Source organism: Anomaloglossus baeobatrachus, chromosome 2 (genome assembly GCF_048569485.1).
Source record: "Anomaloglossus baeobatrachus isolate aAnoBae1 chromosome 2, aAnoBae1.hap1, whole genome shotgun sequence".
In the NCBI taxonomy this organism is placed as follows: Eukaryota; Metazoa; Chordata; class Amphibia; order Anura; family Aromobatidae; genus Anomaloglossus; species Anomaloglossus baeobatrachus.
In genome coordinates, this window is record NC_134354.1 from 8,490,147 (window position 1) to 8,507,061 (window position 16,915).

A 16,915-nucleotide genomic window follows, 5' to 3' on the forward strand; every position below is an offset into this window, starting at 1 on the left:
TGTCCTCGGCCGCTCGCTCCACTTTCCCCCGGAGTCAGGTTTCTCATCTTGTTTCTTTCTTGCTCTTTATTTCCTCGTCTTGGCTGTGTATCCGGATGTGCCTGTCCTCGGCCGCTCGCTGCACTTTCCCCCGGAGTCAGGTTTCTCATCTTGTTTCTTTCTTGCTCTTTATTTCCTCGTCTTGGCTGTGTATCTGGATGTGCCTGTCCTCGGCCGCTCGCTGCACTTTCCCCCGGAGTCAGGTTTCTCATCTTGTTTCTTTCTTGCTCTTTATTTCCTCGTCTTGGCTGTGTATCTGGATGTGCCTGTCCTCGGCCGCTCGCTCCACTTTCCCCCGGAGTCAGGTTTCTCATCTTGTTTCTTTCTTGCTCTTTATTTCCTCGTCTTGGCTGTGTATCCGGATGTGCCTGTCCTCGGCCGCTCGCTGCACTTTCCCCCGGAGTCAGGTTTCTCATCTTGTTTCTTTCTTGCTCTTTATTTCCTCGTCTTGGCTGTGTATCCGGATGTGCCTGTCCTCGGCCGCTCGCTCCACTTTCCCCCGGAGTCAGGTTTCTCATCTTCTACGGTTAAAGGCAAATATTAGTGGGATTTTTGTGCCACTTTCTCACCCCGCGCTCGTTATTGTGAAGACTTTAGTGCAAAAAACACGAGTGTGTGCGACACACTGCAGACGATCACACACTGCAGACGATCACACACTGCAGACGATCACACACTGCAGACGATCACACACTGCAGACGATGACACGCTGCAGACGATCACACGCTGCAGACGATGACACGCTGCAGACGATGACACACTGCAGACGATGACACACTGCAGACGATCACACACTGCAGACGATGACACACTGCAGACGATGACACACTGCAGACGATGACACGCTGCAGACGATGACACGCTGCAGACGATGACACGCTGCAGACGATGACACGCTGCAGACGGTGACACGCTGCAGACGGTGACACGCTGCAGACGCTGACACACTGCAGACGATGACACGCTGCAGACGATGACACACTGCAGACGGTGACACGCTGCAGACGGTGACACGCTGCAGACGGTGACACGCTGCAGACGGTGACACACTGCAGACGGTGACACACTGCAGACGGTGACACACTGCAGACGGTGACACGCTGCAGACGATGACACACTGCAGACGATGACACACTGCAGACGGTGACACGCTGCAGACTATGACACACTGCAGACGATGACACGCTGCAGACGGTGACACACTGCAGACGGTGACACGCTGCAGACGATGACACGCTGCAGACGATGACACGCTGCAGACGGTGACACGCTGCAGACGATGACACACTGCAGACGATGACACGCTGCAGACGATGACACGCTGCAGACGATGACACGCTGCAGACGGTGACACGCTGCAGACGGTGACACGCTGCAGACGGTGACACACTGCAGACGCTGACACACTGCAGACGGTGATTCGGAGCCGCGGCGGCTGATGCTGGTCTCTCAATAGGTTTTGAGCAGCTTCTCGGTGACAATAAAGGAGAAGAGTCCTGGAATGTATTGTTTTCTGGCGATTTACAGGAGAGGATGCTGGGATTGTGCTCGGGGCGTGCAGACTTTCCTGTCCCCTCTATACTGTCCGGCATTACACACTGTATACAGTTAGGTCCAGAAATCTTTGGCCAGTGACACAATTTTGGCGAGTTGGGCTCTGCATGCCACCACATTGGATTTGAAATGAAACCTCTACAACAGAATTCAAGTGCAGATTGTAACGTTTAATTTGAAGGTTTGAACAAAAATATCTGATAGAAATTGTAGGAATTGTCACATTTCTTTACAAACACTCCACATTTTAGGAGGTCAAAAGTAATTGGACAAATAAACCAAACCCAAACAAAATATTTTTATTTTCAATATTTTGTTGCGAATCCTTTGGAGGCAATCACTGCCTTAAGTCTGGAACCCATGGACATCACCAAACGCTGGGTTTCCTCCTTCTTAATGCTTTGCCAGGCCTTTACAGCTGCAGCCTTCAGGTCTTACTTGTTTGTGGGTCTTTCCGTCTTAAGTCTGGATTTGAGCAAGTGAAATGCATGCTCGATTGGGTTAAGATCTGGTGATTGACTTGGCCATTGCAGAATGTTCCACTTTTTTGCACTCATGAACTCCTGGGTAGCTTTGGCTGTATGCTTGGGGTCATTGTCCATCTGTACTATGAAGCGCCGTCCGATCAACTTTGCAGCATTTGGCTGAATCTGGGCTGAAAGTATATCCCGGTACACTTCAGAATTCATCCGGCTACTCTTGTCTGCTGTTATGTCATCAATAAACACAAGTGACCCAGTGCCATTGAAAGCCATGCATGCCCATGCCATCACGTTGCCTCCACCATGTTTTACAGAGGGTGTGGTGTGCCTTGGATCATGTGCCGTTCCCTTTCTTCTCCACACTTTTTTCTTCCCATCATTCTGGTACAGGTTGATCTTGGTCTCATCTGTCCATAGAATACTTTTCCAGAACTGAGCTGGCTTCATGAGGGGTTTTTCAGCAAATGTAACTCTGTGCTGTCTATTTTTGGAATTGATGAATGGTTTGCATCTAGATGTGAACCCTTTGTATTTACTTTCATGGAGTCTTCTCTTTACTGTTGACTTAGAGACAGATACACCTACTTCACTGAGAGTGTTCTGGACTTCAGTTGATGTTGTGAACGGGTTCTTCTTCACCAAAGAAAGTATGCGGCGATCATCCACCACTGCTGTCATCCGTGGACGCCCAGGCCTTTTTGAGTTCCCAAGCTCACCAGTCAATTCCTTTTTTCTCAGAATATACCCGACTGTTGATTTTGCTACTCCAAGCATGTCTGCTATCTCTCTGATGGATTTTTTCTTTTTTTTCAGCCTCAGGATGTTCTGCTTCACCTCAATTGAGAGTTCCTTAGACCGCATGTTGTCTGGTCACAGCAACAGCTTCCAAATGCAAAACCACACACCTGTAATCAACCCCAGACCTTTTAACTACTTCATTGATTACAGGTTAACGAGGGAGACGCCTTCAGAGTTAATTGCAGCCCTTAGAGTCCCTTGTCCAATTACTTTTGGACCCTTGAAAAAGAGGAGGCTATGCATTACAGAGCTATGATTCCTAAACCCTTTCTCTGATTTGGATGTGAAAACTCTCATATTGCAGCTGGGAGTGTGCACTTTCAGCCCATATTAGGCTGGTTTCACACTACGTTTATTTAACATCCGTCCATAACGTTTTTTAGCGGATCCTGCTTTTACAGCAAAAAACGCATGCAAACGCATGTGTTATTTTGCAGGATCCTGCACTGGATGTTTAGGGGCGGGCATTGGAGTCATGTGATCGGGAGTGAGGGGAACTAGACTGGGAGCCGGCTTCTGACAGCTGCAGACGCTGGTAACCAAGGTAAACATCGGGCTTGGATACCCGATATTTATCTTGGTTACGAGTGTCTGCAGCTGCTAGGAGCCGGGCTGTCTGCACACGTAACCAACGTAAACATCGGGTAACTAAGGCTGGTTTCACACTACGTCTTTTTAACATCCGTTGAAAACGTTATTTTAGTGGAAGTACGGATCCAGTGCAAATGCGTTTTCATTTCAATGCATTTGCAATGGACTCGCGTCCACCTGCGTTCACCTGCGCTTGCGTGCGTTATAGTGAGGATCCGGTGACTTGCAGTTTTTTAACATGTTTCAAAAACGCTACTTGTAGCGTTTTTGAGCTGCGTCAAAATACTGCAAGTCACTGGATCCGCACTATAACGCACGCGAACGCAGGTGAACGCAGGTGGACGCTGGCGTGCTGATAGACAGGATCCTGCTTTTGTACTGAGCATGCCCAGAACCAGTCTCGCGTGATCTGTCTCTCTCTCCTCCTCCCTCCCTCACCCTCTCTCTCTCTCTCTCTGTCTCTCCCCCTTCTTCTCTCTCCCACCTGAGAGCTGCGGACACTCGTAACCAAGGTAAATATCGCGTAACCACTTCTCTTAGTTACCCGATGTTTACGTTGGTTACGTGTGCAGACAGCCCGGCTCCTAGCAGCTGCAGACACTCGTAACCAAGATAAATATCGGGTATCTAAGCCCGATGTTTACCTTGGTTACCAGCGTCTGCAGCTGTCAGGAGCCTCCTCCCAGTCTAGCTCCCCTCACTCCCGATCACATGACTCCAATGCCCGCCCCTAAACATCCAGTGCAGGATCCTGCAAAATAACACATGCGTTTGCATACGTTATTTGCTGTAAAAGCAGGATCCGTACTTCCGCTAAAATAACGTTTTCAACGGATGTTAAAAAGACGTAGTGTGAAACCAGCCTAAGAGAAGTGGTTACGCGATATTTACCTTGGTTACAAGTGTCCGCAGCTCTCAGGTGGGAGAGAGAGGGAGGAGAGAGGGAGGGGGAGAGAGACAGATCACGCGAGACTGGTTCTGGGCATGCTCAGTACAAAAGCAGGATCCTGTCTATCAGCACGCCAGCGTTCACCTGCGTTTGCGTGCTGTTTAGTCAGGATCCAGCAATTTGCAGTATTTGGATGCAGCTCAAAAACGCTATAAGTAGCGTTTTTGAAACATGTTAAAAAACTGCAAGTCACCGGATCCTCACTATAACGCACGCAAACGCAGGTGACCGCATGTTAACGCGAGTCCATTGCAGATGCATTGAAATGAAAACGCATTTGCACTGGATCCGCTTTTCCGCTAAAAAAACGTTATGGACGGATGTTAAATAAACGTAGTGTGCACTTTCAGCCCATATTATATATATAGAATTGTATTTCTGAACATGTTTTTGTAAACAGCTAAAATAACAAAACTTGTGTCACTGTCCAAATATTTCTGGACCTAACTGTATATATATGTGTATATATATATAATGGCCGCTGGTGCAGACTTTCCTGTATATACTGTCCAGCATTACACACTGTATATATATAATGGCCGCTGGTGCAGACTTTCCTGTATATACTGTCCGGCATTACACACTGTATATATATAATGGCCGCTGGTGCAGACTTTCCTGTATATACTGTCCGGCATTACACACTGTATATATATAATGGCCGCTGGTGCAGACTTTCCTGTATATACTGTCCGGCATTACACACTGTATATATATAATGGCCGCTGGTGCAGACTTTCCTGTATATACTGTCCGGCATTACACACTGTATATATATAATGGCCGCTGGTGCAGACTTTCCTGTATATACTGTCCAGCATTACACACTGTATATATATAATGGCCGCTGGTGCAGACTTTCCTGTATATACTGTCCAGCATTACACACTGTATATATATAATGGCCGCTGGTGCAGACTTTCCTGTATATACTGTCCGGCATTACACACTGTATATATATAATGGCCGCTGGTGCAGATTATTGTAGATTGCGGCTTCTCCTTTCTCGGCAGCGATCAGGAAACTGTCCCAGAAGATGAGGAACGTAGAGGAGAAGCCGGAGAGACGCGACCTGATCCAGGACTACGCGGACTACTCCTCCCCGGCGTACGCACCGCTCGCTCGCACCGGCTACTTCCCGGACCGGCTCTCCGAGCAGCTCATAGTGAGGAGCCCCTTCCTGAACTCCTACCAGGGTCAGTGACTGCACCGCCGGCGGAATATGCTGTATAAAGGCGCAGTGACTGCACCGCCGGCGGAATATGCTGTATAAAGGCGCAGAAGCGATTCACCAGAAAGGGCATAGATCCAAGACACATCTCAGAACAAGGCCGCAGACAAACAACCCAACACACGGCACAGCACCCGGCACAGCACCCGGCACAACGCACGGCACAGCACCCGGCACAGCACCCGGCACAACGCACGGCACAGCACCCGGCACAACGCACGGCACAGCACCCGACACAGCACCCGGCACAACGCACGGCACAGCACCCGGCACAACGCACGGCACAGCACCCGGCACAACGCACGGCACAGCACAGCACCCGGAACAGCACCCAGCACAACGCACAGCACAGCACCTGGCACAACGCACGGCACAACGCACGGCACAGCACCCGGCACAACGCACCGCACAACGCACGGCACAACACTCGGCACAGCACCTGCCACAACGCATGGCACAACGCACGGCACAACGCACGGCACAACGCACGGCACAACACTCTGCACAACGCACGGCACAACGCACGGCACAGCACCCGGCACAGCACCCGGCACAACGCACGGCACAGCACCCGGCACAGCACCCGGCACAACGCACGGCACAGCACCCGGCACAACGCACGGCACAGCACCCGACACAGCACCCGGCACAACGCACGGCACAGCACCCGGCACAACGCACGGCACAGCACCCGGCACAACGCACGGCACAGCACCCGGCACAACGCACGGCACAGCACAGCACCCGGAACAGCACCCAGCACAACGCACAACACAGCACCTGGCACAACGCACGGCACAACGCACGGCACAGCACCCGGCACAACGCACCGCACAACGCACGGCACAACACTCGGCACAGCACCTGCCACAACGCATGGCACAACGCACGGCACAACGCACGGCACAACACTCTGCACAACGCACGGCACAACGCACGGCACAGCACCCGGCACAGCACCCGGCACAACGCACGGCACAGCACCCGGCACAACGCACGGCACAGCACCCGGCACAACGCACGGCACAGCACCCGACACAGCACCCGGCACAACGCACGGCACAGCACCCGGCACAACGCACGGCACAGCACCCGGCACAACGCACGGCACAGCACAGCACCCGGAACAGCACCCAGCACAACGCACAGCACAGCACCTGGCACAACGCACGGCACAACGCACGGCACAGCACCCGGCACAACGCACCGCACAACGCACGGCACAACACTCGGCACAGCACCTGCCACAACGCACGGCACAACACTCGGCACAGCACCTGCCACAACGCATGGCACAACGCACGGCACAACGCACGGCACAACACTCTGCACAACGCACGGCACAACGCATGGCACAACGCACGGCACAGCACCTGGCACAACGCACGGCACAGCACCTGGCACAACACTCGGCACAACGCAGGGCACAACGCAGGGCACAACACTCGGCACAACGCACGGCACAGCACCTGGCACAACGCACGGCACAGCACCTGGCACAACGCACAGCACCTGGCACAACGCACGGCACAGCACCTGGCACAACGCACGGCACAGCACCTGGCACAACACTCGGCACAACGCAGGGCACAACGCACGGCACAACGCACGGCACAGCACCTGGCACAATGCACGGCACAGCACCTGGCACAACGCACGGCACAGCACCTGGCACAACGCAGGGCACAACACTCGGCACAACACTCGGCACAACGCAGGGCACAACGCACGGCACAACGCACGGCACAGCACCTGGCACAACGCACGGCACAGCACCTGGCACAACGACCGGTCCAGCACCCGGCACAACACGCAGGACAGCACCCGAAACAATGCCCAGAACAGCACCTGCACAATACCTGTGCTCTGCAGACTGCAGATAGAGTCAGGGATAAAGACACAGGCAGCAGAGGGGTATGTACTGATGGCAACTACACACACTCCCATCATCCACTCACACTCCCATCATCCACTCACATTCCCATCACCCACTCACATTCCCATCATCCACTCACACTCCCATCACCCACTATACAGTCACATCCTCTATGTGGGATAATAAGGCGTCTGTCTTTGTGGGGTGCAGCCGGGTCCTGTAGTGCTGCGGGGACTCTCCTTGTGGGGTGCAGCCGGGTCCTGTAGTGCTGCGGGGACTCTCCTTGTGGGGTGCAGCCGGGTCCTGTAGTGCTGGGGGGACTGTCCTTGTGGGGTGCAGCCGGGCCCTGTAGTGCTGGGGGGACTGTCCTTGTGGGGTGCAGCCGGGCCCTGTAGTGCTGGGGGGGACTGTCCTTGTGGGGTGCAGCCGGGCCCTGTAGTGCTGCGGGGACTGTCCTTGTGGGGTGCACCCGGGCCCTGGAGTGCTGCGGGGACTGTCCTTGTGGGGTGCACCCGGGCCCTGGAGTGCTGCGGGGACTGTCCTTGTGGGGTGCAGCCGGGTCCTGTAGTGCTGCGGGGACTGTCCTTGTGGGGTGCAGCCGGGCCCTGTAGTGCTGTGGGGGGACTGTCCTTGTGGGGTGCAGCCGGGCCCTGTAGTGCTGGGGGGACTGTCCTTGTGGGGTGCAGCCGGGCCCTGTAGTGCTGCGGGGACTGTCCTTGTGGGGTGCACCCGGGCCCTGGAGTGCTGCGGGGACTGTCCTTGTGGGGTGCAGCCGGGTCCTGTAGTGCTGCGGGGACTGTCCTTGTGGGGTGCAGCCGGGCCCTGTAGTGCTGTGGGGGGACTGTCCTTGTGGGGTGCAGCCGGGCCCTGTAGTGCTGTGGGGGGACTGTCCTTGTGGGGTGCAGCCGGGTCCTGTAGTGCTGGGGGGACTGTCCTTGTGGGGTGCAGCCGGGCCCTGTAGTGCTGCGGGGACTGTCCTTGTGGGGTGCAGCCGGGTCCTGTAGTGCTGCGGGGACTGTCCTTGTGGGGTGCAGCCGGGCCCTGTAGTGCTGTGGGGGGACTGTCCTTGTGGGGTGCAGCCGGGCCCTGTAGTGCTGCGGGGACTGTCCTTCTGGGGTGCAGCCGGGCCCTGTAGTGGTGTGGGGGGACTGTCTACCTGGTGCTTTATATGTGTGTAGATTTATGGCCAAAAGTGTTGACACCCTTGAAAGTGTTCCAGAAAATGCCGTATTTCTCCCAGTAACCTGTCGCCTTGCGATTTATTTTACACCTTTATTTCCTTTGTGTTTTGGAACAGAAAAAATAAGAGGGAAAAAAATGTCAAATTGGACAAAATTTCAAACAAAAACCCCTAAAATGTGCCGGAGACAATTATTGGCGCCTTTTGTAAAATCATGGGTAAATAGCTTTATTTCCAGAATGTGACGCTCGTTCACACTCACCTGTGGCACATAACAGGAGTGGGCAATATGGAAATCACACCTGAAACCTGATAAAAAGGGGAGAAGTTCCCTCAGTCTGTGCATTGTGTGTGTGTCTGTCTGTGTGTGTCTGTCTGTGTGTGTCTGTGTATGTGTGTGTGTGTATGTGTGTGTGTGTGTGTGTGTGTGTGTGGTGTATGTGTATGTGTATATGTGTGTGTATATGTGTGTGTGTGTGTCTGTGCAGTGTGTGGGCATTGTGTGTGTCTGTGCAGTGTGTGTGTCTGTGCAGTGTCTGTGCAGTGTGTGTGTCTGTGTGCGCCGCACTAAGCATGGAGAACAGAAAGAAGAGACCGGTCTGAGGACTGGAGAACCAAAAGTGTCTTAAGGTTACACGTCCATCTCCAGAGATCTTGATGTTCCTCTCTCCCCGGTGCACAACACAATCCAGAAGTTTACAGCCTACGGCGCTGCAGCTAATCTCCCTGGATGTGGATGGTAGAGAAGATGAAAGGCTGTAACACAGGATAGTCTGGATGGTGGATAAGCCCCAATCAAGATCCAGAGAAATTCAAGCTGTCCTGCAGCTCAGGGGGCATCAGTGTCAGTGAGAACTATTCATCCACATCTGAATGACATGAAATGCTATGCAAGAGACCCAGGAAGACCGCACTGCTGACACAGAGACAGAAAAATGCTATGGAGGAGTCCCAGGAAGACCCCACTGCTGACACAGACACAGAAAAACACAATAGAGGAGACCCAGGAGGACCCCACTGCTGACACAGGCAGAAAAAAAACTATGGAGGAGACTCCAGAAGGCCTGCACTGATGACACAGAGAGAGACAGAAAAACACAATAGAGGAGACCCAGGAGGACCTCACTGCTGACACAGAAAAACACTATGGAGGAGACCCAGGAAGACCCCACTGCTGACACAGGCAGAAAAACACTATGGAAGAGACCCAGGAGGTCCCTACTGCTGATGCAGAGACAGAAAAAAGCCAAAATGTACAAGAGTAACCAGAATCTTTCTGGGAAAGTGTTTTGGGGACAGATGAGACTAAGATAGAGCTTTATGGTAAAGTAATCATTCTACTGTTTAGGCCGAAAACACACATCCGTTAAAACCACGTGCGTGTAATACGGGCCGTTTTTCGGGTCCATTTTCCGTTTTTTAGGTCCGTTTTTATGGTATGTGTGTCCTGCGTGTGTATCCCGTATGCTAGCCGTATGTGCGTGTGAAATGTCCGTGTGTGCGTGTGAAACTTAACTGACATGTGTTTGTGTTGCCCGTGAGAAATGTTGTGTGTGTGTTGCACAATGTTGTTGATACATGTCGGCTGACAGCAGACAGAGTAGCGCGATGAGAATGACCTCGGGTGAACTTCACCCGACTTCATTGTCATGCCGCGGCTCTGTCGGTGCCGTGTACTGATTAGCGGTCACCCGTGAAGGATTCACCAGTGACCGCTAATCCCCCGAGTGACTGAAGTGTCCCCCCCTCTCTCATACTCACCGATCCCCGATCACCGGCGCTGCACGGCGTTCACACTGCTCCAGCGGCTTTTTCTAATTTGAAAAAGCCGGCTGCTCATTAATCAATCTCGTATTCCCTGCTTTCCCCGCCCACTGGCGCCTGTGATTGGTTGCAGTCAGACACGCCCACCACGCTGAGTGACAGGTGTCTAACTGTACCCAATCACAGCAGCCGGTGGGCGTGTCACTATGGAGCAGAGAAATAAATAAATAATTAAAAAATCCGGCGTGCGGTCCCCCCAATTTTAATACCAGTCAGATAAAGCCATACGGCTGAAGGCTGGTATTCTCAGGATGGGGAGCTCCACGTTATGGGGAGCCCCCCAGCCTAACAATATCAGTCAGCAGCCGCCCAGAATTGCCGCATCCATTATATGCGACAGTTCTGGGACTGTACCCGGCTCTTCCCGATTTGCCCTGGTGCGTTGGCAAATCGGGGTAATAAGGAGTTATTGGCAGCCCATAGCTGCCACTAAATCCTAGATTAATCATGTCAGGCGTCTATGAGACACCCTCCATGATTAATCTGCAAGTTACAGTAAATAAACACACACACCTGAAAAATCCTTTATTAGAAATAACAAACACAAACACATTCCCTGGTTCACCAATTTAATCAGCCCCAAAAAGCCCTCCATGTCCGGCGGAATCCAGGATGTATCCAGCGGTGGATGCAGCGGTGGCCGCGGGTAACCTCAGGGACAGCTGAGCGCGCTACTCACCTCAGTTGCTGCGTGGAGCTGACAGGAGTGGCGGTGAGTAGCGCGATCAGCTGAGCTGTCACTGAGGTTACCCGCGGCCACCTCCATCCACCGCTGCATCCACCGCTGGATACAGGTAACCTCAGTGACAGCTCAGCTGATCGCGCGGCTGTCTTCATTAGCTGCGTGGAGGTGACCGGAGCGGCGGTGTCTTCTGCAGCTCTGGTCACCTTCATGCCGCAGCGCTGGATGCGACGCTGGACCATCCTGGAGTACGCCGGACAAGGAGGGCTTTTTGGGGCTGATTAAAGTGGTGAACCAGGGTATATGTGTGTGTTTTTTATTTCTAATAAAGGATTTTTCGGGTGTGTGTGTTTATTTACTGTAATTTACAGATTAATCATGGAAGGAATCTCGGGGAGACGCCTGACATGATAAATCTAGGACTTATTGGCAGCTATGGGCTGCCAATAACTCCTTATTACCCCGATTTGCCAACGCACCAGGGCAAATCGGGAGAGCCGGGTACAGTCCCAGAACTGTCGCATATAATGTATATATAACGCCATTCTGGGCGGCTGTTGGCTGATATTGTTAGGCTGGGGGGCTCCCCATAACGTGGAGCTCCCCATCCTGAGAATACCAGCCTTCAGCCGTATGGCTTTATCTGGCTGGTATTAAATTTGGGGGGACCGCACGTCGTTTTTTTATTTATTTATTTCTATACTCCATAGTGACACGCCCACCGGCTGCTGTGATTGGGTGCAGTGAGACACAGCTGTCACTCAGCGTGGGGGCATGTCTCACTGCAACCAATCATATTTGCTGGTGGGTGGGGAAAGCAGGGAATACGAGATTGTTTAATGAGCGGCGGCTTTTTCAAAAGAGGAAAGCCGCCGGAGCAGTGTGAATGCCGTGCAGCGCCGCGGAACGGTAAGTATGAGAGAGGGGGGGAACTGACCGATAGACAGCGAGAGGGACAGATAAGACAGAGAGACCGACCGACAGACATAGAGAGAGACCAACCGACGGACTGAGGGAGAGAACGAAACAGAAAAAGAAAAAAGACCGACATCACATGAAAAAAGCACAAAACGTACAGGGAGCCAACAGAGATGTGTTTGTGTCACTCGGGCGTGCTCACAGACCCATTGACATTCATTGGGTCCGTGCTGTGTGTTGCGTGATGAAAATGGACATGCTGCCGTGCAAAACGGAGACACAAACGTAGCACGCACACAGACCCACGGACCTTAATGAAAAATGCACGTTTCCTCAAACATTAAATAACATTGGTGCACGTTTGGCCGTGTCTCCGGTATATACGGAAACGGACCAAACACGCACGTGTATCACGGATGTGTGTTTCAGGCCTTACTGAAACTGGAATGAGGCGACAAAGTAAAGAACACCGCACCTACAGTCACACATGGTGGAGGGCAGAGATGTTTGGGGCTGTTTTGCAACCTCTGCCACTGGGGCCCTGACCGTGCGCAAGACATCAGGAAATCTGAAGATTATCAAAAGGTCAGAATGTAGAGCCCAGTGTCAGAAGCGCCGGGTATAGTCCTAGGTCATGGGTCTCCAGCAGGACAATGACCCCAAACACTTCAAGAAGCCCCAGAAATGGATGGAAACAAAGCGCTGGAGAGATCTGAAGAGGCCACAATGAGTCTAGAGCTAAACCACATTTACACCTGTGGAGAGATCTGAAAATTAAGAGGAGAGAAGAAAAGAGGAGAGGAGAAGAAGAGGAGAGGAGAAGAAGAGGAGAGAAGAGGCCTTCAGATATGAGAGACCTGGAGACGTTTATACAGAAGAGTCTGAGACTCCAGGTGAGAGGAGGAAGAAGCTGTGGACGGGGACAGGAGGCGACTGATGGAAGGGATTTATTCCAGAGGGTAAAGGGCGCAGCCGAATATTAAGAGGACGGGACAACAATTGTGTCTGGACAATTTTAGGGTTTTGTGTGAAATTTTGTCCAATTTGCCTTTTTCCTAATTTTTTTTTTTGTTGTTCCAATAAACACAGAGGAAATAATTTTGTTTATAACAAAACGTGTGACTGCAAGAATCAGCTATAGAAAAACATATCCTCTGCAGCAATTCCACCATAATGCTAAGCAGCCGCCACCATGGAAGATAGGAGTGTGAGTGGATGGGGGGAGTGTGAGTGGATGGGGGGGGAGTGTGAGTGGATGGGGGGAGTGGATGGTGGGAGTGTGAGTGGATGGGGGGAGTGTGAGTGGATGGGGAGAGTGTGAGTGGATGGGGGGAGTGTGAGTGGATGGGGGGAGTGTGAGTGGATGGTGGGAGTGTGAGTGGATGGTGGGAGTGTGAGTGGATGGTGGGAGTGTGAGTGGATGGTGGGAGTGGTAGTGGATGGGGGGAGTGGAGGTGGGAGTGGATGGTGGGAGTGTGAGTGGATGGGGGGAGTGGAGGTGGGAGTGGATGGTGGGAGTGTGAGTGGATGGTGGGAGTGTGAGTGGATGGTGGGAGTGGGAGTGCATGGTGGGAGTGGTAGTGGATGGTGGGAGTGTGAGTGGATGGGGGAGTAGATGGTGGGAGTGTGAGTGGATGGGGGGAGTGGAGGTTGGAGTGTGAGTGGATGGGGGGAGTGGAGGTTGGAGTGTGAGTGGATGGTGGGAGTGTGAGTGGATGGTGGGAGTGTGAGTGGATGGTGGGAGTGTGAGTGGATGGGGGGAGTAGATGGTGGGAGTGTGAGTGGATGGGGGGAGTGGAGGTGGGAGTGTGAGTGGATGGGGGGAGTGTGAGTGGATGGGGGGAGTAGATGGTGGGAGTGTGAGTGGATGGGGGAGTGGATGGTGGGAGTGTGAGTGGATGGAGGGAGTGGAGGTGGGAGTGTGAGTGGATGGTGGGAGTGTGAGTGGATGGTGGGAGTGTGAGTGGATGGGGGAGTAGATGGTGGGAGTGTGAGTGGATGGGGGGAGTGGAGGTGGGAGTGTGAGTGGATGGGGGGAGTGGATGGTGGGAGTGTGAGTGGATGGGGGGAGTGGATGGTGGGAGTGTGAGTGGATGGGGGAGTGGAGGTGGGAGTGTGAGTGGATGGGGGGAGTGGATGGTGGGAGTGTGAGTAGATGGTGGGAGTGTGAGTGGATGGTGGGAGTGTGAGTGGATGGGGGGAGTGGATGGTGGGAGTGTGAGTGGATGGGGGAAGTGGAGGTGGGAGTGTGAGTGGATGGTGGGAGTGTGAGTGGATGGTGGGAGTGTGAGTGGATGGGGGGAGTGGATGGTGGGAGTGTGAGTGGATGGGGGGAGTGGATGGTGGGAGTGTGAGTGGATAGTGTGAGTGGATGGGGGGAGTGGATGGTGGGAGTGTGAGTGGATGGTGGGAGTGTGAGTGGATGGTGGGAGTGTGAGTGAATGGGGGGAGTGGATGGTGGGAGTGTGAGTGGATGGGGAGAGTGGATGGTGGGAGTGTGAGTGGATGGGGGGAGTGGATGGTGGGAGTGTGAGTGGATGGAGGGAGTGGATGGTGGGAGGTGTGAGTGGATGGGGGGAGTGGATGGTGGGAGTGGTGAGTGGATGGGGGGAGTGTGAGTGGATGGGGGGAGTGGATGGGGGGAGTGTGAGTGGATGGGGGGAGTGGATGGTGGGAGTGTGAGTGGATGGGGGGAGTGGATGGTGGGAGTGTGAGTGGATGGGGGGAGTGGATGGTGGGAGTGTGAGTGGATGGGGGGAGTGTGAGTGGATGGGGGGGAGTGGATGGTGGGAGTGTGAGTGGATGGGGGGAGTGGATGGTGGGAGTGTGAGTGGATGGTGGGAGTGTGAGTGGATGGGGGGAGTGGATGGTGGGAGTGTGAGTGGATGGTGGGAGTGTGAGTGGATGGGGGGAGTGGATGGGGGGAGTGTGAGTGGATGGTGGGAGTGTGAGTGGATGGGGGGAGTGGATGGTGGGAGTGTGAGTGGATGGGGGAGTGGATGGTGGGAGTGTGAGTGGATGGGGGGAGTGTGAGTGGATGGGGGGAGTGGATGGTGGGAGTGTGAGTGGATGGGGGGAGTGGATGGTGGGAGTGTGAGTGGATGGGGGGAGTGGATGGTGGGAGTGTGAGTGGATGGTGGGAGTGTGAGTGGATGGTGGGAGTATGAGTGGATGGGGGGAGTGGATGGTGGGAGTGTGAGTGGATGGGGGGAGTGGATGGTGGGAGTGTGAGTGGATGGTGGGAGTGGATGGTGGGAGTGTGAGTGGATGGTGGGAGTGTGAGTGGATGGGGGGAGAGTGGATGGTGGGAGTGTGAGTGGATAGTGTGAGTGGATGGTGGGAGTGGATGGTGGGAGTGTGAGTGGATGGGGTGAGTGAATGGGGGGAGTGTGAGTGGATGGGGGTAGTGGATGGTGGGAGTGTGAGTGGATGGGGAGAGTGGATGGTGGGAGTGTGAGTGGATGGTGGAGTGGATGGTGGGAGTGTGAGTGGATGGGGGGAGTGGATGGTGGGAGTGTGAGTGGATGGTGGGAGTGTGAGTGGATGGGGGGAGTGGATGGTGGGAGTGTGAGTAGATGGGGGAGTGGATGGTGGGAGTGTGAGTGGATGGGGGGAGTGGATGGTGGGAGTGTGAGTGGATGGTGGGAGTGTGAGTGGATGGGGGGAGTGGATGGTGGGAGTGTGAGTGGATGGTGGGAGTGTGAGTGGATGGGGGGAGTGGATGGTGGGAGTGTGAGTGGATGGTGGGAGTGTGAGTGGATGGGGGGAGTGGATGGTGGGAGTGTGAGTGGATGGTGGGAGTGTGAGTGGATGGGGGGAGTGGATGGTGGGAGTGTGAGTGGATGGTGGGAGTGTGAGTGGATGGGGGGAGTGGATGGTGGGAGTGTGAGTGGATGGGGGGAGTGGATGGTGGGAATGTGAGTGGATGGGGGAGTGGATGGTGTGAGTGGATGGTGGGAGTGTGAGTGGATGGGGGGAGTGGATGGTGGGAGTGTGAGTAGATGGGGGAGTGGATGGTGGGAGTGTGAGTGGATGGGGGGAGTGGATGGTGGGAGTGTGAGTGGATGGTGGGAGTGTGAGTGGATGGGGGGAGTGGATGGTGGGAGTGTGAGTGGATGGTGGGAGTGTGAGTGGATGGGGGGAGTGGATGGTGGGAGTGTGAGTGGATGGTGGGAGTGTGAGTGGATGGGGGGAGTGGATGGTGGGAGTGTGAGAGGATGGTGGGAGTGTGAGTGGATGGGGGAGTGGATGGTGGGAGTGTGAGTGGATGGGGGGAGTGGATGGTGGGAATGTGAGGGGATGGGGGAGTGGATGGTGTGAGTGGATGGTGGGAGTGTGAGTGGATGGGGGGAGTGGATGGTGGGAGTGTGAGTAGATGGGGGAGTGGATGGTGGGAGTGCGAGTGGATGGTGGGAGTGTGAGTGGATGGGGGGAGTGGATGGTGGGAGTGTGAGTGGATGGTGGGAGTGTGAGTGGATGGTGGGAGTGGATGGTGGGAGTGTGAGTGGATGGTGGGAGTGTGAGTGGATGGAGGGAGTGGAGGTGGGAGTGTGAGTGGATGGTGGGAGTGTGAGTGGATGGGGGGAGTGGATGGTGGGAGTGTGAGTGGATGGGGGGAGTGGATGGTGGGAGTGTGAGTGGATGGTGGGAGTGTGAGTGGATGGGGGGAGTGGATGGTGGGAGTGTGAGTGGATGGTGGGAGTGTGAGTGGATGGTGGGAGTGTGAGTGGATGGGGGGAGTGGATGGTGGGAGTGTGAGTGGATGGTGGGAGTGTGAGTGGATGGTGGGA

At 54.2% G+C, this 16,915-nt stretch overlaps 1 protein-coding gene across 1 annotated transcript in view; it reads left to right on the top strand.

Annotated features, from left to right (window-relative positions):
* The window catches only part of CFAP91 (cilia and flagella associated protein 91), a 49,571-nt gene that overhangs the window by 24,019 nt on the left and 8,637 nt on the right, over positions 1-16,915 (top strand). Inside the window, exon 9 of the mRNA XM_075332776.1 lies at positions 5,428-5,610. Within this exon, the coding sequence (XP_075188891.1) occupies positions 5,428-5,610 (183 nt within the window). The remainder of the gene's footprint in view (positions 1-5,427; positions 5,611-16,915) is intronic.